This window comes from Populus alba, chromosome 13 (genome assembly GCF_005239225.2).
Source record: "Populus alba chromosome 13, ASM523922v2, whole genome shotgun sequence".
NCBI lineage: Eukaryota > Viridiplantae > Streptophyta > Magnoliopsida > Malpighiales > Salicaceae > Populus > Populus alba.
Window position 1 is genome coordinate 11,923,054 of NC_133296.1, and position 24,583 is coordinate 11,947,636.

General features: G+C 31.8%; 4 protein-coding genes across 4 annotated transcripts; all 4 read right to left on the reverse strand.

The window, feature by feature from the left end:
* Nucleotides 1–2,111: 2,111 nt before the first annotated feature.
* On the reverse strand, nucleotides 2,112–4,605 carry LOC118035466 (protein NRT1/ PTR FAMILY 5.10). The gene is made up of 4 exons (XM_035041041.2): nucleotides 4,340–4,605; nucleotides 4,030–4,247; nucleotides 3,384–3,928; nucleotides 2,112–3,020 (listed from the first exon to the last, which is right to left on the reverse strand). The coding sequence occupies exons 1-4, from the start codon at nucleotides 4,455–4,457 to the stop codon at nucleotides 2,204–2,206; spliced, it is 1,698 nt and encodes a 565-aa protein (XP_034896932.1). The 5' UTR covers nucleotides 4,458–4,605; the 3' UTR covers nucleotides 2,112–2,203.
* A 3,534-nt stretch (nucleotides 4,606–8,139) lies between these two features.
* LOC118035468 (large ribosomal subunit protein eL15) lies at nucleotides 8,140–10,179 on the reverse strand. The gene is made up of 4 exons (XM_035041043.2): nucleotides 10,023–10,179; nucleotides 9,626–9,792; nucleotides 8,630–8,827; nucleotides 8,140–8,498 (listed from the first exon to the last, which is right to left on the reverse strand). The coding sequence occupies exons 1-4, from the start codon at nucleotides 10,024–10,026 to the stop codon at nucleotides 8,253–8,255; spliced, it is 615 nt and encodes a 204-aa protein (XP_034896934.1). The 5' UTR covers nucleotides 10,027–10,179; the 3' UTR covers nucleotides 8,140–8,252.
* Nucleotides 10,180–14,824: 4,645 nt separating this feature from the next.
* Nucleotides 14,825–17,317, reverse strand: LOC118035467 (protein NRT1/ PTR FAMILY 5.10). Its single transcript, XM_035041042.2, has 4 exons — nucleotides 17,111–17,317; nucleotides 16,722–16,939; nucleotides 15,957–16,498; nucleotides 14,825–15,742 (listed from the first exon to the last, which is right to left on the reverse strand). Exons 1-4 carry the CDS (start codon nucleotides 17,214–17,216, stop codon nucleotides 14,926–14,928), a joined length of 1,683 nt encoding a protein of 560 aa, XP_034896933.1. The 5' UTR covers nucleotides 17,217–17,317; the 3' UTR covers nucleotides 14,825–14,925.
* A 2,997-nt stretch (nucleotides 17,318–20,314) lies between these two features.
* Nucleotides 20,315–23,151, reverse strand: LOC118035463 (protein NRT1/ PTR FAMILY 5.10). Its single transcript, XM_035041039.2, has 4 exons — nucleotides 22,913–23,151; nucleotides 22,624–22,841; nucleotides 21,975–22,522; nucleotides 20,315–21,152 (listed from the first exon to the last, which is right to left on the reverse strand). Exons 1-4 carry the CDS (start codon nucleotides 23,034–23,036, stop codon nucleotides 20,336–20,338), a joined length of 1,707 nt encoding a protein of 568 aa, XP_034896930.1. The 5' UTR covers nucleotides 23,037–23,151; the 3' UTR covers nucleotides 20,315–20,335.
* Nucleotides 23,152–24,583: the final 1,432 nt, after the last annotated feature.

The window sequence follows — 24,583 nt, forward strand, 5'->3', positions numbered from 1 at the left end:
TTTATGACCCTGACCGTGAATTTTACAAGCTAACTTGGGTTAACCCATGTCGATTCAATATGTTATTTTCTTAATATTAAAAAAGATTATTTTAAATTTGATTTAGTCAAACTATATTTTATTATTATTATTATTATTATCTATGTTGTTTTTAAATTTGTTAAGTTGCCTGGTCATATCGGATTAATCTCTATATGATTTAAATTTTTTTCCTTCTTGAAACACATTAGTGATGTTTGGATTTTTTTTTCTTTTAGAAAAATTGAGGTAAGTGATCTAGTATTTTACTAAAAGAAATGAAAAACATTATGGTGTTGCAATGTTTTCTTTATTGTTCATATGAACAATGCAACAACTTAATTTTTCAAAAACAAATCCCTTTTCCTCTTTTTTTTTTAAATACACATTCTATTTTTTTTCTTCTAATATTTTAATATTTGGTTGATATTCAATTTTTATAAGCATTTATTATTTTTTATAATATCATTAAATTAAAAATAGTTTTTTTAAAAAAAAATTAAACTAATGGAGACTATGATACAAGTCGCAGGTTTAGCAAGTTAATCTGCAAAGCCTGGGTCGAGATCCAATATGTTTCCGTCTCGATATTAAAAAAAAAAAAGATGTCATTTTGATATATATTTTTAAAGCAAACCATACTTTTTGTGGTCATTTGAGTTGTTTTTGAACCCGTCAAGTCAACTTAATCATATAAAGTCAACTCCCGTATAAATTAATTTTAAACCTGGGTTAGACAAGAAGTTAGGTTAAGAGATTTCAAGGTTGATATGTTAGATCCATTTTAATAACAATGAAAAATTAATTTTTTTTTTAAATCATCTTTCAATTGAATGGTTTTTTGCTTCTTTTTTTTTTTTTCTAATATCATCCCTCAATATTTAGTTTATTTTGAATTGATCTTCATAATTTGTTTAAGTTTGCTTTCTATAAGGTTATTGTAATCTTAAAAAAATGACTTGGTATTTGATTAATGCTCAATTCTACAAGCATTTATATTTGTTATCATATCATTAATAAAATATAATTATAAAAAATAAAGTTGTTAAATCTAGTAGAGTTTATTATTTGAGTAGTGGGTTTGGTGGGTTAAGTCGTGAAGTTCAGATTCATTTAATATGTCGTCGCTTTAATATTAAAAAAAAAAAAAAGATGTGATCCTGAATTTTTTTTTTAAACTAAATTATGTTTTTTATCGGTTATTCGAGTTATTTTTGGATCCATCAACTTAACCGATTCACATCAAAGTAACTCTCACGATATTAATTTTAAATCAATCCCAGCAACGAGTTATCTTGGGAGAATTTAAAATTGACCATTTGGATCAGATTTAATAACAATACTAAGATAATATTTAGAATTGTGATAACATTTGTTTTTCAAAGTATTTTTGCTTAGAAATATATCAAAATAATATTTTTTTTATTTTTTAAAATTTATTTTTAACATCAGCACATCAAAACAATCCAAAAACATATGTACAAAATTAATTTAAAAAAAATTATTTTTTTTCAAACATACAATATTATCAGCCTAAATAGTTCTATAAAATCTATATAAAAAAAAATTAGCTTTAAAAAATTATTAATCCAACCCGGAACGGTGTATTGCTAGAAAGAAAACTATTACTATACTATTTGCATAAGATAATAAATTTTGCTAAATAAATATACTTCTTCAATTCATTTACTTCGGTCTGCTTATAGAACAGTAGTTGTAGTTACAGGGTGCTGCAGTGTTTTGTAATGTGATTAAAATTGTATTTTTTAAAAATTTGAAATTTAATTTTTAGAAATAAAATTATTTATTTTATATTTTTAGATTGTTTTGATGTGTTGATATTAAAAATATTTTTTTAAAAATAAAAAAAATTATTTTAATATACTTTTTAATAAAAAATATTTTAAATCACTATCACATTTATAAATACAGCATAAATGCCTAAGGTTAATAACCTCACAGTTGGCTGCATTATAAATATCATTAACAATGCGTTTATTTTTGTATTAAAAAAGTATTTTTAATTTTTTTTATCTTTAATTATTATTTTTATAATTTAGATTGCATTTTGATATATTAATATTACAAATATATTTTAAAAATAAAAAAATATTATTTTAATATATTTACATATAAAAAACATCAATACATAACACAGTACAGTGAGGCTGAGAAATCACTGCTTTTATGGTGCGCCTCCCCTGCTATAAATGTAAGACTTTCCAAAATACAAGAAAGCAACAAACTGTACAGCACTCATCGCAGCTAGTAGCCAGTAAAAGTAATCAAGGTGAGCCCGATTCAGGTTATTGGCAAACCAGCTATAATGACCATCGCCGCCGGTAGCTTTATCAATGACGGAGATAAGAAAGCTGCTTAGAAAGTTTCCGACGCCGATGACACTGAGGAAAAGAGCAAGACCCACGCTCCTTAATTCACTTGGGACCTGATCATAGAAGAATTCTTGCATTCCAATCATGGTGAACACATCAGCAGCTCCGAGCAAGAAATTTTGAGGAATTAACCACCAAGCACTCATGGGAATCGTCAAATCTGGCGAATCCACTAGTCCATATTGTTGAGCTTTCTTGAGCCTCTTCATTTCAACTAGAGCAGCGACCACCATGGCAAGAAAAGATAAGAACACCCCAGTACCGATTCTTTGAAGCATTGTAATGCCAGAAGGTTCCCCAGTTAAAGCCCTGGCTACAGGGACAAAGGCACGATCGTAGATTGCAACTAAAACAACAACCGTGGCAGGAATAAATAATTGAACTGAAGCTGCAGGAAATTCGAGATCTTCTGAAACTGATCTGTTCATAGTTAGGGCTTGCCTAGTAAACAAAGTTGTGGGCTGTGCAATCACAATAGCATATATCAAGCACGTTGTCCATATCGGAACAAGCCTAAGCACTGCCTTGGCTTCTTCCACTTCTCTGAGGCTACAAACCTTGCTGTCTCCCTTCGAGTCATTAGGGTCAAGCAGGGCTTTGTTCAGAAACCTGCCACATTGGAAAATCGAAAATTGCAGTCTTAGAAGGTGAAAGTTTAGCTAAATTTTTGTCTGCAGGATAGGAATATTACATTTATTTGGTATTAAACGTATTCTGATATAATAAATTATGGATTTGTCTGCTTACCAAATTGAGATGCTTCAACAAATCAAAATGGTTTTTACCGAGTATTTCACTGGATGCTTCATTGAAAACAGTAAGCACAAGAAAACCTTGACATTTTGAATTAAAAAAGGCTTGTACTTCCAAAAGGTTCTTGATTTATCAAAAAAACTTCTTTCTGGTTGAGGTATCGTTAATATTCGCTTCTATAAAAATTCTCAAAAAATCGTAAGATTAGTTCTCTCTTACTTGAATTGCCCAGAACTTTGGTGAGGTTGGGCTCTGTGAGTTTCTTCTTCAGAGGCTACTGCAGTAGTGATTCGCCAATTCCTAATGGTCGCAACAAAGACCCGACCGACTCTCAAAAGCGCGTGTCTCTCTTCTTCCCTTCTGATACTATACCGATATGTCCTAGTTCCAAGTAAAAATACTGCAAGTGCCCCAGCCAAAATAAGACATGGGATCCCAAATCCCAGACCCCAATTAATGTTGTCTTGGATGTAGTTTAAGGCCAGTAGGATTCCTACGATGCCAGCATTCATAAAAAAATTCCACCAATTGAAGAACGAGCTCTTGGCTTTGCGCTCCTCAGGGTCTTGTCCATCAAACTGATCAGCTCCGAAAGCCTGAACACAAGGCCTGAATCCACCTTGTCCAAGTGCTGCTAGATAGAGAGCAAAGAAGAACAAAATCAGAACCGGATCAGGAGAGCACGACCCGGCACCATCGGAAATTTGGCAGCCAGAAGAACCGGGAGGAGGAAGAACAGCTGACAGAGCCAGCAGGCCAAGTCCCTGTGAATTGAGATTACGTTATGGATGCCCTTATGTTCAGACTAGCATGAACAGTTACGTCAGCAAATATTAGACAATCACAAGCAAATCTAAATAGTTACCAAGATGTAGATAAGCGTAGAGACAACAATGGTTCTATATCTACCAATGAAAGAATCAGCAACAAATGCACCTAACAATGGCAGCAACCATGATGTTCCAGACCAAACATTCATGTTCTCCGCAGCAGTAACCGTTGACTGTCCTAAGGGCCCTGTCAAGTACGTTATCAAGTTCCCTGATATCCCATAATATGCAGACCTCTCTGCAACTTCCACAACTGCAAACGCAGACTAGCTGGGTTAAATATTTACATCAAACAAAATACCAAATATCTTTTGAGTGATGTTTAGTTCTGCTACCAACACATACCTATAATAAAAAGTGTAGATTTCCATCCTCCAGAATTGAATCTATAAACCGGACGGCCTTTGTAGTCAACGGAGTCCTTCACGGGGTTGTCCAATAACAGCGGAGTTCCGATGGCCATATCTTTCTGCTAGACCTAGCCACACCACTACTCTCGATAATCGATACAGTGTTTAAAATCCTATCTTCATTTCAGCAATCATTGATGGCCATTTCTTTCTGCTAGCCCTGGCCACACCACTACTTTTGAAACGCTTTTGTTCTTACTCGGTGTCTTTTCCACTCACTGTATATTTTAAGGAATTATATACATCATTGAAAAGATTCTTAGAAAAACAACAGGTAACCAATGAATTTTCAAGGTTTAGATATGATCCTGCGGACATCGCATCTAGTAATCACTACCTCACCTACCTTCACATCATTTGAGTGTCTTTTCCACTCACTGTATATTTTACAGAATAATATAAATCATTGAAAAGATTCTTAGAAAAACAACAGGAAGCGGATGAATTTTTAAGGGTTTAGATGATCGCTGAAGCCTTGAAATTAAGATGGTCTTTCTTTAAAACAACACGTGGCGAAAGAATTTTTAAAGGCTTGGATGGTAAGGTGTACCATTCACGTGTTAGACAAGAAAGGGAGGGGGGAGAGACAAAGGGTTGCCGGAAAAACATATTCGGCAGTGGAATGAGCCGAATTGAGGGACGTGCATCCGCTAGAAAGACCATTTGATTTGGATATTTGTCTTTTGGTGTTATTTTGTTTTATTTGGATCTAGAAATACATGTTATACGTTGAGTTGATGAATTTATGCGTTAAATTGAAACTTTAAATGACATTCAACACTGCCAGGTGCGGAGCTGACATCATTTAATAGGAGGGCCAAAACTAATATAATAATATATAATTTTTTACATGTAAACCATATTGGTTTATAAAATCAAAATTAACATATTAAAAAAAATTGATATATAAAAATAAATCTAACATAAAAAATAATATTATTAGTTTCTAAAAAAAAACTTATATTGAATTAAAACTGGGCATGTGTTTTTCAAAAAACTTAATTTGGCTAAAAAATATCGTGTTTAATTGTATATTGAATCTGGTGATAGTAAAGTACATGTAAGGAAAAAAATTATATCCAATTCATTAGAAAAAACAACATTCATTATAGCAAGAAATAAAAAAAAGAAAGATAAAACTAGTAGATCTAGAAAAAAAAAATAGCAGAATTACATACATACATATATATATACACACACACACACACAACTCAGTAAATTCTTAACAAACATAAAAAAACAAAAGATTTTAAATTTGGGTCACTAATTACCTTGTTTCGATGAACAATAAATTAATTGAAAACTTTATTTTAACTTTTCTGTATTGCTTTGTATTATTATATTTTTTTGATTAGGACTCTAGAAAATGAAAATAGAAAAACAGTAAAAAAAAGGTAATTAAATTAAAAAATATATTTATTTTTTTTCCAACTTATACGAAGAGATAATTTTAAATTTAAAGATAACTAATGAAATAATAATTTATTATTAGAAAACTCTTTATTAAATTTAAATTCTAAATAAAAATAAATTTTAAAATATTTTGCAAGAATGTTTGCATTGCCCGGCTCCTGCTTGCCACCTCTTAGTTCCGCCTCTGAACACTGCCATGGAAGACAGCAGGGCTAGAGGTTCAAGAAGACACCTTGTGTAGACGATAGTCGTTTGCATGATGATTTCCTTGAAAAAAAAAAGAAAAAAACAAATTGGTACGAGTTTAAATCAAAGAGTTCGGGAGCTTCCATGACAAACTCCAAACCCCCATTGAAATATAGCCTTTCAGGAGTCAATAACAAACTCAGTTTGTTAGAGTTTATTTTTTATAAAAAAAAAAATTAAAAATATATATTTTTTTTAAATTATATTTTTAATATTAAAGTAATTTCAAAATAAAAAAAATAAATCTTAATAACTTTTATTTTAAAAACAATCCTAAACCGGTGCAAATCAAGTTTTTAAAAAAATTTAATTTTTTTATTAAAAATTAATTTTTTTTATATTTTAAATCTTTTGATAAGCTGATTTTAAAAAAAAAATAAAAAAATAAAAAAATATTATTTTAATATAAAAATATTTTAAAAAATAATTATAATTACATTTCTAATTACACAATAATGCCGGGCATCGCACAGCCGCAGATACACGCCTGTTTGCATAGCACAGCCTTCTAGGTTAATTTTCTATTTTTCTTCTTTCTTTTTTTTTTTTCTTTTTTTAAATTATGGATTTTTATTTGGGAAGGAGATGAACAGCTTTTTATTAGATGAAGGTTAGATTATACGAGAGTACATGCGTTTAGCATAGAAGGTGAAAAGTTAAGTTAGGTAACAGAACAATAAATATCGATTTAATATATATGTTTAATTAAATAATTATTATTTTCTATGTTTCAGCTAGATTTTGGTGGACTTTATGACATAGCATCCCATTGATTGATAATCAATAATATTGGCCCTAAATATTTTCTCAAGTGTCAATATAAATATCATTAATTAAGTGTTGCCGTAGAATTTGATTAACAAACATCCACTTAAACACTTTATTTCACAAAATAAAAGAATTAGATACTTATTTTAGCTTAATTGAAAAATTAAAACATTCAATTGTAAAAACCAGGTAAATTCAAGCATTCAAAATCTCCATTAAAAAATCTAAGGATCAATAGAAAAACATTGATCAGGTTGGGGCGGTTCAGTGGCAATGAATTTTTTTCTCCTCTTCTTTTTCTATCTTTTATAGGCTTGGTTTTTGTACCCGAGGCTTTAAAAAATCAATTGTGTCCTTCAAATTATTTGGTTTTTATTATTTTAATTTTTATTTATTTTAATTTTAATATTTTTTAAAGTATTTTTTTTTCAGGTTCATTGCTTGGCATTTATTTTTTTATATCCAATCAAGTTTTCATTCTTTTAATTACATTTTTTTTATCTTTAATATTTTTTTATTTATTTTGTCTTTTAAAATTTTATTTTATTTTGTTTTCAATTGTGATCATCATTTTTTTATAGCTCTTATTTTATTATTTTCTTTTCAATTTAATCTCTAATTAGTTTCTTTCAATTATTTGTTGTACAGGATCTAGTCCTATTTTTTTAATTTTAATTCTTTTTTTAAAAAAAAATTTATGATTAAGAATTTTGCTTTGTAATTTTTTCTATGTCTTTCTTTTACAATGTAATTTCAATCTCATAACTCAATTTATTAGTTTTGAGCTTTGTGATTTGTTTTATTTTTATTAATTAACCTAGATTAACTTGATTTTTTCTAAATTATTTTTTTTTAAAATTTTATTATTTGTTATTAAATTATTAAATTATTGATCCCAATGCATTGTGACTAAAAATTAATTTTATCATTTGTTATTAAATTATTGATCTCAATGCATTGTGACTTTTTACACTTATCTATACGCTAAGTTATCTCAGGTGCGAGGGGGTCAAGTTAATAAGTGCTAGCTCAATGTTTTTTTTTTTAATTTAACTTGAAATTTTTTAAGTCTTTTTTTATTTATTTATTTTTAAATCCCAATCTCATATTGGATTTTACAGGTTTACAAAATAAGGTTTGTAATATTTTTTAGTTTTTTTTTTTTTTAGAATTATCCTAATCTAACATCCCGAATCACATGAAATTAACCTAAATTGATTTTATCATTGTCTAAACATATTTATTTTATAAAAAAATTATCCCGGCAGGCCACCACTTTAGTTTGAAACAACCATGCACCGATTGAAATAGACAAATACTTTCATGTATTCAGATATCCAAAATTTTGCACTCAATGACTACAATGTCCTCCAAAAACAAATCCGACAAGCGACAACATAAAAACAAGCTCATCACTGAACTCATCGGTAACGACGAAGGGAGAGGGTGTTGTTTCTCTTCCAGTTTGCCCGGCGAGAGGGTCGAGCTTTGTGGTGCAAGTGTCCCCTGCCACGTAGACCCCTGTATTTCTTCCCAGCAGAGGTAAGGCCACGGAGCTCCCTGTGCTTGTGGACAGGATTGCAGAGCCAGTTGATTCTTGGGTCATTGCGGATGGCATTGTGGGCAACATCAACCAAGATTACCTCAAAGTACTTGTAAGTCGAATCCTGCATTAAAGACAATGCATTACTAATGCAAGTGAAGAGATAACAGTGAGAAAGTACAACTCTTATGTAGGCGATGACTTGTGGTGAAAGTGACGAGTGAAATCAGACACATTCAAACTCCGCTGCCTAACCTCATTAATCCAGTATGAATTGAGAACCCTGAGGCCCCCCAATTTCCGACCAGCACGCTCCTCTGCTACAGACCTCTTGCTTCGTTGAAACTTCAGTTGAGTAACACCCTGGTTTGTGGGCTTACCATATACAATACCCTTCGGAACAGGCCTCTTCCTCCCACCACGCCTAACGCGGATACGATAAACCACGTAGCCCTAAAAGATACAAACTACTTTCAGTATCCATAAAGCTGTGCAAAGCAATAGACTTTTTATGTGTGGCAGCCAAGCGCACTTCATCGAGCAGAAATTAAGATGAGCTAAAGGAAAACGGGTAAGAATAGCAACTTTAATAGCTTGATTAAACAATGGTGTTACTGATCTCCATTTTTATATCTTCAACGTTGTAAGCAATCACCGAACTATCAAAATCACAAATTCTTAGTGTTCCATTAGAAGACAAACTGAAAGTTTGAACAGAACAAGTCAAGCAAAAATCAAACTTAATAATTTAACATCCAAGCAATTTCTTCTCAACCAACTAGGAGATCAAATTCAAGACATCAATAACAAAAAATCCAGAAAAGAACAGCAAGAAGAACTCTATCTGATCGAGACAAAAATAAGCTTGACTAAACGAGAGCCCATTTGCTCATATGATCGATTATTTTGATATTGCAGGTATCAGGAAGCATTCCACAAATGTAAGTAGACACTCTCTCAGGCAGGAATGAATATGCATCAAGAAGCTACTTAACCAGCAAGAATCACACAATGGAAATGAGAAACCTCATTGTTCAGAAACAGCAACATTAAGACAAGCACAAGCTGATTATGTCTATCAACATAATGGAACATAATTACACACATCGACCAAAACAAACTATGCCCTCTAAAACTTTGTGCCATAATCATCATAAACAGTAAATCTGGCACCTTAAACAGATATAAAAACTTGAAATAACATACGAAGAAATACTTCTTTCAGATGTAATGACTCAAAAAAAGTGTTACCTGCTTGGCCTTATAGCCCAACCGACGAGCCTTGTCAGGGCGTGTGGGGTGCGTGACACGAACAATTGAAGGATGCTGACGGTACTCCCAGCACCTAACCCTTTGCAAAAACCTCATCACATCCGATTGTTTCTTCCTCCATAGCTCAGATACGTACTTGTAAGCCCCTATTTACATAAAACCCACAAAAAAAAAAAAAAAAAAAAAAAAACTTAAGCTCTTCATCACATGCTTACAATATCTCTAGATTGAAGCAAAAACTTAAGCTCTTTATTTTCTGTGAAAATGAATTTATGTAATACCTACAAAGGTAATAGTTAGCTGATACAACAAGAGAGATTTGCATTATTCATAAGTGGAAAAAACAAAAGGGTTAGTTTAGAGAGAGAGAAAGTACCCATTGGATCAGAGAAGATCAACAGCGGTGACTGGATGGTGGGGGTGACTGGGGTTTTTAGTTTACAAGATAGAAGGAGAGGGCTTGGCTTGGATCAGTGGAGAAAACATAAACCCTAGTATGAAAAAAAAAACTGCACAAACGAAATCTTGGCCGTTCATTTCTTTTCCTTGTTAGATATTCGTTTCTTCTGGTGGCCGAGCCCATTAATAGACCTAACCCTTTGTAAAAATGGACAGGCCTCTCCATGGTATCGTACTGCCTGTAATGGGCTTGGTGCAAACACGCATAGCCGAGCAAGACCCAGATCATCATTTTGCTTAGAGTTAAAAAAAAAAAAAAATGTATGAATTATTTGTTTATTTTTTAAGCTCAAGATTCATAAATATTTAAACCAAAAGAATATAATGAATAAAACAAAACGCCGTATAATTTGCCAATGTTAGGTGAATGTTAGGTGAGGTGGTTAATAGTATCCATATCTATGGTGTCCATTTTTTCTAATTAAAATAACTAGAAAATTATTTTACATCTATAATCTCTAAAATAAAAGGTTTTGAATATTTTATTATTTTTAATAAATTATTTTTTAAATTAAAATACTATAATGATTACACTTTATGATATTTTAAGGAAAAATTAACCATGGCTTTTTAGGATGCAATATTTTTTAGTGTATGCAATACACGAAATGCATGGAGAAATTAAAACACATCAATAGATCCTAAAACTTGCTCTTACAATGCTACAACTTTCTAGTGCAACATACACCTTATTAGTACAACATCACAACCTTTTATGTTTACAAATACATAAATTGTTAGCGTGACACCTATCTTTTCAAACAAATGGCTATCATACGCTAACCTTTCTCACTTATAGCTTCTACCAATAGTAATACAACATACACCCTATTAGTATAATGCCAACTTTACTCATTAATTACCAGGAACCAACCTTTTTCACTAATAATCATGGTGCCTTACCTGCATAGATAATTCATCTTCATCATTACTCTACATTTCACGAGGTAGTTTCATGTTACTAAGATATATAAATATCTCAAATCACTAGGTAGCACAAAATTAAATCACATACCACAAATAATAATCATAATATACACTCTGATATGCTCTTTATTTTACTTTTCTTTGCTATACATTATTTTTCTTCTATAATTTACTAAAAAATCAGAGAGTTTCATGTTCTGATAGGGGATTTATTTTTACAAGAGAACATGGAATGAGCAAAGCCCAGAAACCTCGACCTATAAGAAGTCATGGAAAACCCAAATCCAATATAAGGTTTTTACAACTTCATCAATGATGCCATTTGTGATGAATTGAACAAAAGCTAGTTCATTTACATTTAACACATCACCTAAAAGTTCTTTTCATGACAGATGACTTGGAAATACTAGGGGATGAAAAAGTAACCAACCTTATAATTGCTAGTTCATTTACATTTCACACATCACCCAAATATTCTTTTCATGACTGATGATTTAGAAATACTAAGAAATAAAAGTTTAACAAAATACACCAACTCTAAATCTTCAAACAATTAACGCATCAAATGAAGCGCTCATTGGATTTGTCTTAGTTACATAATAATAACTTCACATTTTTTCATCTTATTAGGAAGTGACACTATTAATGGCAAAAAGTTAGGGATGTTAATCCTTAATAATCATGTAAACTAGCCTTCTAAAGTAATATATAATAGAGGTCTTCAAAAGATAAAAGAAATAAATTTCTTTCAAATCTGTCTTTTAAAGAACACCACATGGTTTCATATGTACCATTGAGTGGATAATAACTATTCTAGTTCCATAAAGGAACATGATAAAATAATGTGTAAGAAAGTAAGCATGAGAACACTTATACTCCAACCCTTTAAAAGAGTCGCTCCCTTCCCTTCATAAAGAACGCTTTTTAAATTGGATGCTCTAGACATGAACTCTAATGATAAAAACTAGAGCCTCAACGAGTCCTAACCATAAAAGTAGTTGCCACCATTAATCTCACTTTGAATCTCACTCGCTTACTCCTCATAAAAAAACAATATAATGTGAGATGAAATTAGTAATAATATAAGCTTTTATAAATAAATATCACTTTTAAGCGAGATATCCTCCACTTTTTAATAGGGTGTTACACACTTGTCTCTTCAAAGATCACATGTTCATGAAGGCAAACCTATATAACTACGATGAATTTATAGACCAAAGGGAATATATACATAATTTACAAAGTAACTTAGAGCTTGTGACACAAAAAAATGGTGACATACACAAAGTCCTTTCAATAAAATTTCACGAATATGCTCAAATGTGGTACTATAGCATAAAGCCTAACTCCAGCCTTGATTTTTATGATATTTGCACCAAACTCATCTCTTGCTTCAATATGAGCATACCGGTTAAAATGAGCACAATTGAGCTCTTTTCCATCACACAACAAGTTGATGAGAGCAACATAATATATTTTCAAAGAGTTAATGATGAAATGCTTAATGTGAAAAGTCTACTTAAACCTGTTGTAATTAAGCATGATTAGTGAAGTCAAACTATTCTTTATGAAAAACATTATATACTTTCCCTAACCAAACTCTCCTCAAAATGAAATAAGCAATGGAAAACCATTTTCGAGTAAAAAAAGTGAGCATAAATAGACAAGAACAACCTTGGTTCCAGTAACAAAGAACAAAATCTCCTAAGTTCCATCAATCTCTTAATAGCCTCGGGAAATCTAAAAGGAACACTAAAGGAACCATTAACGATTGAATAACATTTGGTAAGAAATATCCTTGTCGATTGCGATCTTACTGGTTTAAAAGTTATTCATGGTTTAAATATTCCGAGAAAAATATTGCATTTTGTTTCCCCTGCTATCTATTTCCAAGTAAACCATTTGGAAAGCTAGGATCAGACACATTTATTGTTAAAGGATTCAATTGTTGGAAGAAAGTTAATGATTGGGAATAATGTGTTTTTTTTTTTTTTTACTTATATAGGAAAATGTCCAAATTCAGCTTGTAAATTTGCTACCAAGTGCTTGAAAAAATTGAAAAATCAGTCATGCATATTGAAAAGGTAATTAAGAGGAAAACTTCTCAAGAATCTAAATAATCGATTGCGTATTAAAGCCTCAATAGATATTATTCGTTGGCTCACATTTCAAGCATGTGCTTTTAGAGAAGTATATTCATTAATGATTGCTTTTATACATGTTATATATATTGCTTAGCTCGTCAATTACAATTGGTTCTTTTTGATGCTACTAGAGAAGTATATGTTGTTCATACTTTCTTTCATAATTTGATTTTTATTGTCAACATTTTTAGTGCTTCTTGTAAGTATAATGATTAATTATGGGTTTTTCAAGCAGCTATAATTAAACATTTAGTTGATATTGGTGAGATTGAACAATTAAATGAGCTAATCAAGTAAGTGGTTTGTAGCGACCTGAAGATAGCAAATGTAGTCCGCATTTCAAATCAATTTGTAGTTTGATAAAAATAGTTTGGAGCAACTTTCTTGGTTCTTGAAAACATTTCTTCAGATGGATCTACTTCTTCTCAACGTGGTGATGCGGTTTTTTCATTTAAGTTGCTAATATCATTTTAATTTTACATTCATCTTACATATAATAAAGAATATTATAGGAATTATTACTGTGCTTTACCAAGCCTAGCAACAAAAATCTCAAGACATTTTAAATGTTATGCATTTGGTGACTACCACAAAGACTTTAATTTAGAAGTTAAGAGATGATTGTTGGGAAAATCTTTTAGAAGAAGTGTCATCATTTTGTAAGCATCAAGACATTGAAGTTCTTGATATTGATGCTTGTTTTTCTAGTGTGGGAAGTTCTCTATGTAAAAACAATTCAGTAACAGTTGAGCATCACTACCGAGTTGATATATTTATAGTTACCATTGATCAACAATTACTGGAGTTGAATGATAGATTCATTGAGTAGACGACCGAGCTTCTTAAGTTGAGCACAACTTTCAATTCTAAAAATAGCTATAAATTATTCAATGTAGAAGATATATACTTGCTTGTTAACAAGTTCTATCCTGAAGATTTGTTTGACCAAGAAATAATTCATTTGAGATTTCAGTTGCAACATTATGAGCTTGATGTGCCTAATCATCCAAAGTTAAAGAATATGTTATCGCTTGTTGCTTTATGTCAAAGATTGGTTGAAACTGAAAAATCAATAATCTTTCCACTCATTGACAGGTTGATTTAGCTTATTGTGATTATTTCTATTTCGACACTAACTATTGAACGAGCTTTTTCAGCAATGAAAATTGTTAAAAAAAAGACTTCGCAATCAAATGAAAGATTTTCTTGCAAATTATTTGATTATCTATATAGAAAAATAAATTATTGAAAGATTCATAATTAGTATGATAATTAATTATTTATATTTTATGAAAGAACGACGAGTACAATTAAAATAAATATACAATAATCTTTCTTTATTATTTTTTACTTTATTTCAAAGTTTATTAAATATAAATAATGTTTCGTTTTAGCTAATATTTCTTATATACTTTATTTATTTATACTTGAAAAATATAACAACCAACAAAATTAAAGTGATGGAAGGATTATGAAAATAAAATTAATTTTTTAGCTTTGACTCAATTTAATATTACTTTATACCTTTTACCCTATATTTATAGTAAGTTACATGAATAAAACTAATTCATGCAATCATTTTGTTTTTAGTTTTTCCAAACTCATGTATAGTAGATTAAGCTCCTCCGCTGCTTATGAGAACATCAAATTGGTATAATCGATTATCTTACTGAAAGTGATTGTAAAGAAATGATTGTACATTTGCTATAGAATTGAAAATTTACAAAACAAATTCACGTAGAATGAGAGTTATAATATGCTTGCCCTCTTATAAATGTAAGATTTTGAAAAATACAAGAAAGCAACCAGCTGAACAACACTTAAGACAGCTAGTATCCAGTAAAAGTAATCAAGGTGAGCCCGATTCAGGTTATTTGCAAACCAGCTATCATCACCATCCTTACCAGTTGTCTTGTCAATTATAGAGATGAGAAAGCCGCTCAGAAAGTTTCCTACGCCAAGGACACTGAGGAAGAGAGCAAGACCTACACTCTTTAGTTCACTTGGGACCTGATCATAGAAGAATTCTTGCAGACCAATTATGGTAAACACATCAGCAGCTCCGAGCAAGACAAGTTGAGGAATTAGCCACCAACCACTCATTGGAATCGTCACATTTGGCATATCAACTAGTCCGTGTTCCTCAGCAGTTTTGAGCCTCTTCATTTCAACTAGAGCAGCAACTGCCATGGCCAGAACAGATGAGAATAACCCAGTTCCAATTCTCTGAAGCATTGTAATGCCAGAATGTTCCCCAGTTAATCTCCTTGCTACGGGGACAAAGACACGATCATAGATAGGAACTAAAACAACAATTGCCAAGGGAATTGATAATTGAATTGAAGCTGCAGGGAATTCAAGACGTTCTGAAATTGATCTGTTCATTGTTCTTGCTTGCTTAGTAAAGAAAGTTCCCACCTGTGAACCCACAGTGGCAAATATCAAGCAGCTAGTCCATATAGGAACAAGCCTGAGCACTGCCTTAGCTTCTTCAACTTCTCTAGGGGTACAGGCCATCCAGCTATCCTCTGAGCCACTGATTTCAAGCAGAGCTTTATTAAGGAACCTGTCACATTTGCAACTTCTCCATTGTAAGTATTTATCTGCCATCTAAATCGAGCTTTTGGGTTGGATGCTTTAACAAATTATAATGGTTTTACTAGCATTTCATAGGAATCGCTAATATATCATTCATGAAAATACTTCTTGCCAGTTGAAACATTAATATTCAATTGTATAAATTTAATTCTGAACAAAGTTTGCAGCATGAGTTCTCTTACTCGAATTGCTCTGAATTTTGGCGAGACACGATGCAGCTAGCATCTTCCTTGAAAGATACTGCAGGAGAGATTCGCCAATTCCTGATAGCTTTAACAAGGACTCGACCAATTCTCAGAAACGGATGTTCCTCCTCCCTTCTGATACTATACCTATACATCTTGGTTCCAAGTAAGAAAATTACAAGGGAAACAGCCATAACAACACATGGGATTCCAAATCCGAAACCCCAATTAAGGTTGTCTTGGATATAGTTTAAGAACGGCAGGATCACTATTACGCCAGCACTCATACCAAAATTCCACCAATTGAAGAATGAACTTCTGGATTTGCGCTCCTCAGGGTCTTGCCCATCAAACTGATCAGCTCCGAAGGCCTGAACACAAGGCCTGAACCCACCCTGTCCAAATGCTACTAGATAGAGAGCAACGAAGAACAATATGAGACTTGGATCAGGAGAGCACAACTGGATAGTATCGGCACTTTGGCAGTCATAAGCACGGACAGATGGAAGCACGGCTGATAGAGTCAACAAGCCGAGTCCCTGCGAATTGAGATTAAATTCCATACACTTAACTAGCTAGCTGCATAAACATCATAATTTTTAACCCAAGTCTGAAGATACAACACCTCAAACAGTTGTTGGATGGCAACCTTATATATGAGGTTGAATATAATTTTATTAACTCTGAGAAATTCATTTCCCTTGAATTTGATTCTTTCAAGCTCCAATACGATCATATATATCAGAAAAGCTAGGGATATACCAAGATATAGATAAATGCTGCAACAATAATGGTTCTGTATCTGCCAAGGAATGAATCAGCTACAAAGGCACCTAACAAAGGCAGCAACCACGCTGTTCCCGACCACAAGTTCAAATTCTCCGCTGCCGTAACCGTTGACTGCCCTAAAGGCCCTGTCAAATAGGTTATCAAGTTCCCTGATATCCCATAATAAGCAGACCTCTCTGCAATTTCAACACCTGCATTATTTTCTTTAGTAAATCAACCAGAGGATTTTCTTTTTGAATCAGTACCACTCAAGACCCATCAGTAGATTGTCCGAAGCCAGGTACTAATTAATAATCTTAATTGACGGATTTAATCAATAACAGCAATAAACACTGACATAATAATACTCCTATATTAATTACCTATAATTAAAAATGCGCATTTCCATCCACCAGAACTGGAGAAGCCTTTGTAGTCAACTGACCTATCGACGGCATAGGGCAAGAGGGGTGGAGTTTCGGTGGCCATTTCTAGCAGCCTCAGACTCTGCGAACAATGGTTTCTGTCTGCTTCTCCATCTCCTTATGAGTTGCACGTGGAGATCGCTTTCCTTGTTCTGCTGACACGTTGCCCTCAATGGCCCTTGCTTCGATAAGTGCGCTTATAATATCTGCTTTGGATAAATTACAATTAGTCCCTGATCTTTTTACATGTTGGTCCTTTTAGTTTTCTGTTCATATAGAAGTCCCTGACCAAAGGTGATGGTTTCTTAATTTTTTTTAAATTTAAGATTCCCCGAATTCATAGGATTTTCTTTTTAATCCTGCTTGTATTAGGTGGGATTGAGAGAGACTAAAACTAATTATTTTAATAAACATTTCAAGAATTAAATAATTTGTGAGAGTCGGCCAACAACATTGTGAAGGAACAAGCTCACAAGACATGTTTGATAAAACCAGTTTTTTTTTTGTTTTTTTTTTATATATATAATTTTGGTTTGGCTGGATTCAATTTTTTCATTTTATGATTATAAATAGAAATCAAACTAAACCAAATGATTTTTTTAAATTTTTAATTAATTATATATTTTTTAATTTTTTTAAATTAATCAATTTTTTAATTATTTTGCTCACTCTTATCATGCATGTACAGGCAAGCTTCCAAAGTCAAAGATAAATTGATACGATTGAAGACATTGTAACAATAACAATAATAAATTAAACTAAAATCAAAGGGTGGGGACCATGATATCTAATATTGTATTATAATAATAAAAATTATAACTTTGCCTCCCATGACAAAAACATTTGATTTGGTTGGTGGGAGTAATAAGATCTTTTATAATTTTTTAAACAATAAAATTACTCTTATAGCCAAACAATTTAGAGTTATTTTGGCTTTTTATTTTTATTTTTAAATGCATATAACTTTAACTTTGCTCTTGAGTAAAAATGACTTTAACTTTGGTGCCATATCATAATGAATTTCACTCTTTTACTATTTTTTTTTTTTTTTTTTTGTACAATTTTTATTGGTTTTCAATTTCATTCCCCAATTCAGATTTATGGTTTTTATTTATTTATTCGGTCATCATTCTTTTGATTTTTAATTTCTTTTCTTAACCCTTTTATATTATTTTTATTGGTTTTCAATTTCATCCCTCAATTTAAATTTATAGTATATTATTTTCACATCCTTATGGTCAAGTTGTAAACTATTAATATGACTTGCCAACAAGAATAGGATGTGATAAATAACCCAAATGGTGTTAACCCATCTATACGCAAACCAAAATGTACATTCCATAGCTCCATTGAAAATTAAGGATGCAACCTATTAAATTACTTACAAACTTTACCATTGAAAGGGTGCACCATAACTCCATCTATTGCATCATGTGAATAAAGCAATGTTATATGCTCAACAATCTTTTGAGACATTGGTAAGTTTTTGCAACCAAAAGGTGATTAAGAAGCATCTCAATTTTTATATGCAACAAGTGTCTTTCATCTACTAGTATTGAGTTTATATTGAGCATGCACATAAGTTGTGCTCTCAGTTAAATTTGCATCTTTATAATAGTACAACATGTAAAAGTTTGTGCACATACCAATTTCTGGTATCCTAGGCCAACGGGTTTCATAATAGATTTTATAGTATGAAAGTTCTATTTCAACCTATTTCTTTTAGATAAAATACTTTTTGCCTATTTGATGATATTATCAAAACCAAAGTCACTCAACTTATAATCTGACTTAATGGTAAATAGTCATGAGATGACTAAAAATTTATTGTGATTAGAGCACCCATCCCATAATAGTTCATTAAAATCTTTCAAAAGTTAAAACAACCTAGTTTCATCTACATTTGGTTCTTTATTTACATATGGACTTTCACTTGAATAACCATGATTCATTCATGTTGCATTTATAACCATACTCCTATAATGAATACTAGTATCATCTATAACTCAATCTATGTTGCTAGAACTAGATGTTGAGCCAACTATTATTTTTAACATGATCTTGTAAGGAATATAAGGTTCTCCTTGTAGAAATCAATAGAAGTATTTCTTATACAAACCTTTTTTAGAAGGTGCAACATCACAACATTTAATTTTGTTAGCGTGTATTTTTCATCTTTAAAACCATTAGGTTTTTTTAAAAAAACAGAAAAGAAATTATCGACGAACATTTTTTGTCTGTGAATCAATAAGTAAAATTCACACTGATGGAATAATAGAGTAAATACCAACAAAATATTCTATCGGTAAAACTATTAAATATAGTAGTGTATATTCATGCCAAATCTAAAGTTTAAGTTCATTTTGTTGAGAAATTATTAAGTTCATCTACTTCGCTTCAAAAACTTTGTATAGAAATGTTTCTAAACTAAGATGGTGTTATTGAAATCTTAAAAGACTTATTGCAAACAACATTTGCACCAAAAAATAAGCAATAAAATTTTAAAGACAAAGGATTCATTATTTATAACAACAAAACTTTACTATTTAAAGTGCTTCAACAAATATCTTTCTTTATTTTAATTCAAACATAGATATATTATTTAACTGGCATGTGTACTAAGATTTTGTTTTGATATGAATTACAAGTTGATTTATACTTAGTTATGCATATTAAAATCTTTAAATATATATTTTTGTTTGTGTTGGTAGCATATTTATCATGGATTAATTAAACAAACGAACAAAAAATGCACATGAAAAGCGCAATTTAGAAAATTAATTAAACAGTTATCATTCAATTTTTGTTGAAGGAATAGCTTTTGATTTTCAAAACTGAAGAAACTAGTTTACAAAATCATCAAAACCACAGGAATAAAGTTATAATTTGCTCTTCATAGTTTATACAAAAGCGTCTTTGGTATAATAAAAAGATTCATAACAGTTAACGATACCGCTGTGTCTGCTGAAAAAATAAATTACTAGTTATAAAGCTTGTAGTTTCTGATATCTGTTCATAATGCATGGATGGAAGTAATCTTTTCTGCTGTGATGTGCGTTTCATAACATTTTTTTTTTTTTTTTTTTTTTGCAGGTAAGAATCGTTAGCTGAAACATTGTCGCATGTTAAATCACTTGAAATGAGTGATAATCTTAGGAAGAATTTTGCAAAATACGAGTGAATTTATCTAGTGCCTTCCCTGTTATATATGTAAGATTTTGAAAAGTACAGGAAAGCAGCTAACTGGACAACACTTAGCCCAGCCAGTAGCCAATAAAAGTAATCAAGATGAGCTCGATTGAGGTTATTTGCAAACCAGCTATCATGGCCATCCCTACCAGTTGCTTTTTCAATGCCAGAGATAAGAAAACTGCTTAGAAAGCTTCCTACACCAAAGATACTAAGGTAGAGTGAAAGACCAACACTCCTCAATTCACTTGGGACCTGGTCGTAGAAAAATTCTTGGAGACCAACCATGGCGAAAACATCAGCAGCTCCATACAAGATATATTGTGGAACTAACCAGCAAACGCTCATTGGAATTGTTGTATTTGGCAGATCAACTAGTCCATATTCACGAGCAGTTCTCAGTCTCTTCATCTCAACAACAGCAGAAAGCACCATAGACAGAGCAGATAAAAGTATCCCAGTTCCAATTCTCTGAAGCATCGAAATGCCTGAAGGTTTCCTGGTTAGAGCTCTTGCCGTAGGAACAAGGACACGGTCATAGAATGGAATAAGAAAAACAATGGAGAGGTAGATGAGGGATTGAAGTGATGCCGCAGGGAGATCAAGACCTGGTGAAATCGATCTGTCCATAGTTGCTCCTTGCTTAGTAAAGAAAGTCGAGGACTGTGCAAAAACTATACCATATATCAAGCATGTAGTCCATATGGGAACAAGCCTGAGTACTGCCTTAGCTTCTTCAACTTCACCAATGCTACAGACTTTCCCGTCTTCCTTTGAGCCATTTGGGGTAAGCAGGGCTTTGTTGAGAAACCTAATTAACACATCAGAAGATCCGAAATTGGTGGATGAGCACAACTCATTTTATGCACTGATATAAGAGCTTTTTGTTCTGAACCATGATAAAATGTTCTGTTCTGTTCTGTTGTTGTGCGAGGAGATGTGAACCGACACCCTTTTGATGACAATAAAGCAGCTAGTAATCCTATTTAATGAACTAGCTGTTTCCCTTACAAGTCACAGCATAAGATATTCTAAAATTGAAGTTCTCTCACAAACTCCTGAATTTCACAGTTCAAGCCACTGGCAGGGCACTAGTCAACAGATAATCTTCTTTGTTGAATGCCATAAGAAACACGAATCAAACACAACTAAGATGCTTTGTACATCACGTTGGTGACAGGAGTCTCACATCGTGGTTTAGTACAGTTCAAGTATCAATCGGCAACCTAGCTATTGCTTTTGCGTTGTGTTCTTTATCAAACCTCGCCAGAGATTGTGGGTACAAACATGGGTGAGCCTGCTGTATACCTCTATGTTTAGCCCCAGCCCCCAAGTTTTAAAAAATGTCATATACATCCTCTTTTGACTCTCTCTGTATCTATAGCTCTTAGGTGTCCCCAGAAAAAAAAATTACCACAGGGCTTGCAAATTTTCTCATGACAGCTTAAAAAAGTTGTAACAGAGCTCAATATTTTAATGTTTATGATATTCGAGAATTTGATAATCCTAAATGATTAAAGCTTAGAGAAGGTTTTTGATGATTCTAAATCTTCTTGGCATATTGATAAGTGTATATCACTTCTATTGTTCTAGCTGTGAAAACGTAAAAAACTTGGAAAATGGTTTCTCTTACTTGAATTGCTCAGAACATTGGTGAGGTACGATGCCAAGAGCTTCTTCCCTGCAATCTATGGCAGAAGAATTAGTTCGCCAATTCCTTACAGCTTCAACAAATACCTGGCCAATTCTCAGAAATGCACTTCTCTCTGCCGTTTTGATACCATACCTATATGTCTTAGTTCCAAGCAAGAAGACAACAAGTGCACCAACCATTATAATACACGGGATTCCAAATCCAAGTCCCCAATTAAGGTTGTCTTGGATGTAGTTCAAGATCAACAGCGCTACCACCATCCCTGAATTCATAGAAAAATACCACCAATTGAAGAATGAGCTTTTGGCTTTGCTTTCCTCGGGATGTTTCCCATCAAACTGATCAGCTCCAAAAGCCTGAACACAGGGCTTGTGACCTCCTTGACCAATTGCTACGATATAGAGAGAAACGAAGAACACAATTACTTGTCGGGGATCAGGAGAGCACAAGCTGATAGCATCAGCAGTTTGGCAGCCAGAATCTCTAGAAGAAGGAAGCACTGCTGACAGAGTCAACAAGCTCAGCCCCTGTGGTTAAATCAGAGAGAATCAAACTCCATCTTATGACCCAAGGGCCTGAAATGAATCAACAATATGTAAAGGGACAGAAGGAGAGTTTGTATTATTACCAAAATGTAAATACAGGAAGCAACAACGATGGTCCTGTATCTACCAAGGAAAGAATCAGCAATAAATGCACCCAACAGAGGAAGTAACATCGTCGTTCCCGACCAGACATTTACATTCTCTGCAGCAGTAGCAGTTGACTGGCCAAGCGTTCCCGCCAAATAAGTTATTAAGTTGGAAGATATCCCATAATACGCTGACCTCTCTGCAACTTCCACACCTGCAAACAGCTTCTGTGTCAATGTTTTGTTTTGTTAATGTTTACAAGAGCAGTTAGATTTTTGTTACTACCTATTATGAAAAAAGCCGATCGCCATCCACCAGAGATGGACCTGTAAACAGGGCGGCCATTGTAGTCAGCGCAGCCCTCAACAGCTTCGTGTAAGAGGGGAGTTTGTGTGTCAGAACGGGGCATGATTGTTATTACACTACAGCTATCAAGATCCAGCCAAAGCACTCGAGATAGAGATAGAGAGAGCAACGACCGTGTTTCACCATCAACAAGCTGTCAATTATAGGTGGAGTGAAATCGAACTCTTGCGTGTTTCTGACCACTCCAATTCATTTATTAAGGTTTATCATCATTAACATTATTCATTTAAATAGGAATTTGCTTTTCTTTCTTTCTTTTTTAATTAATTTTTTTAAAATTTCATTAATTAATATTAAATTTATTTTTTTATTGAGCTATTATTATATCATCAAGGATTGGAGGTTTGGCGGGTTAATTCAATTTATTTAAGTTTTTTTTTTCTAATTGATTCCTTTTAATTTACTAATAAAGATTGCAGTCTCGAACGAATATCCTGATATTTAGTTGATATTTGATTTTATGAATACCTATTTTTGTTGTCTATATATATTTTTGTTCTCAATTACTTTTTTTTAATTTATTTTTTTATAAGATTATCATGATTTTTTTAAGTCAAATATGTCGCCATCTTGATTTTTATATTTAAAAAATTCATCTTGAATTTTTTAAAAAAATCAAACCATGTTATTATTGAATTTTTTTAATTGTCTTTCTTAAATCATCATAAAAAACAAATTTTTTTTTTTGCATTTAGACGTGTAACTTTTTTAAGTGGTTTTGTTTTAATTTTTATTTTTAATTATATCATTTAATATTAGATTTTTTATTAAATGTTATTATTTAATATTGAATTGATTAAAAATTAGAATTTATATTTTTTTAGCATGTAATAAAATAAAATAAAAAAATAATTCAATCCAGTAGAATTCATAACTCGAATAAATTTAGTAAATTGAGTAAGATGATTTTTATTTTTTTATTTTGGAGCTACCCAATCAATAGGATTGTGTTAGGATAATTCTCAGATAACTTGATTTAAAATCTTAGCTAATCAAATAGTCAAATTAAGGTATTTTAAATTTAAATCATTGTACGGAATTTAATTATAATGTCAATTTTTTTTTTTTGAAAATCCAGAGTTCTTTTCTATCACTCCAAGGAATTTAGGTACAATTAAATGTGCTTTCCCACGCCTTTTACTTTTCCCATTATTGCCTTTGACTTTGCCATTATTAATATATTATATTATTATAATTATTATATTATAATTATAATTACCCCACGCCTTCCACTTTCCCCATTATTGCCTTCCACTTTCTCATTATTAATATATTATATTATTAAAATTATTATATTATATTATATTATATTATAACAAATACTAAAAAGTAAATCATACGTAATTTTTTTTTGTTTATTTTCTTTTAATAATTATTTTTGTTTGGTTTAGTTTGTTAATGTTAAATTTTTTTTATTTAGTTATCAGACTTTTATGATACGAATCTCAGGTTTAATGGATTAACCTGGTTTGACGAGTTAACCCGGATTTTGTTTTTCTTTTTAATTATTTTTTTGATTTAGTTTAGTTTGTTAATATTTTTTCTATTTAATTATCAAACTTTCATGACATGTATCCCAAGCTTGACAGG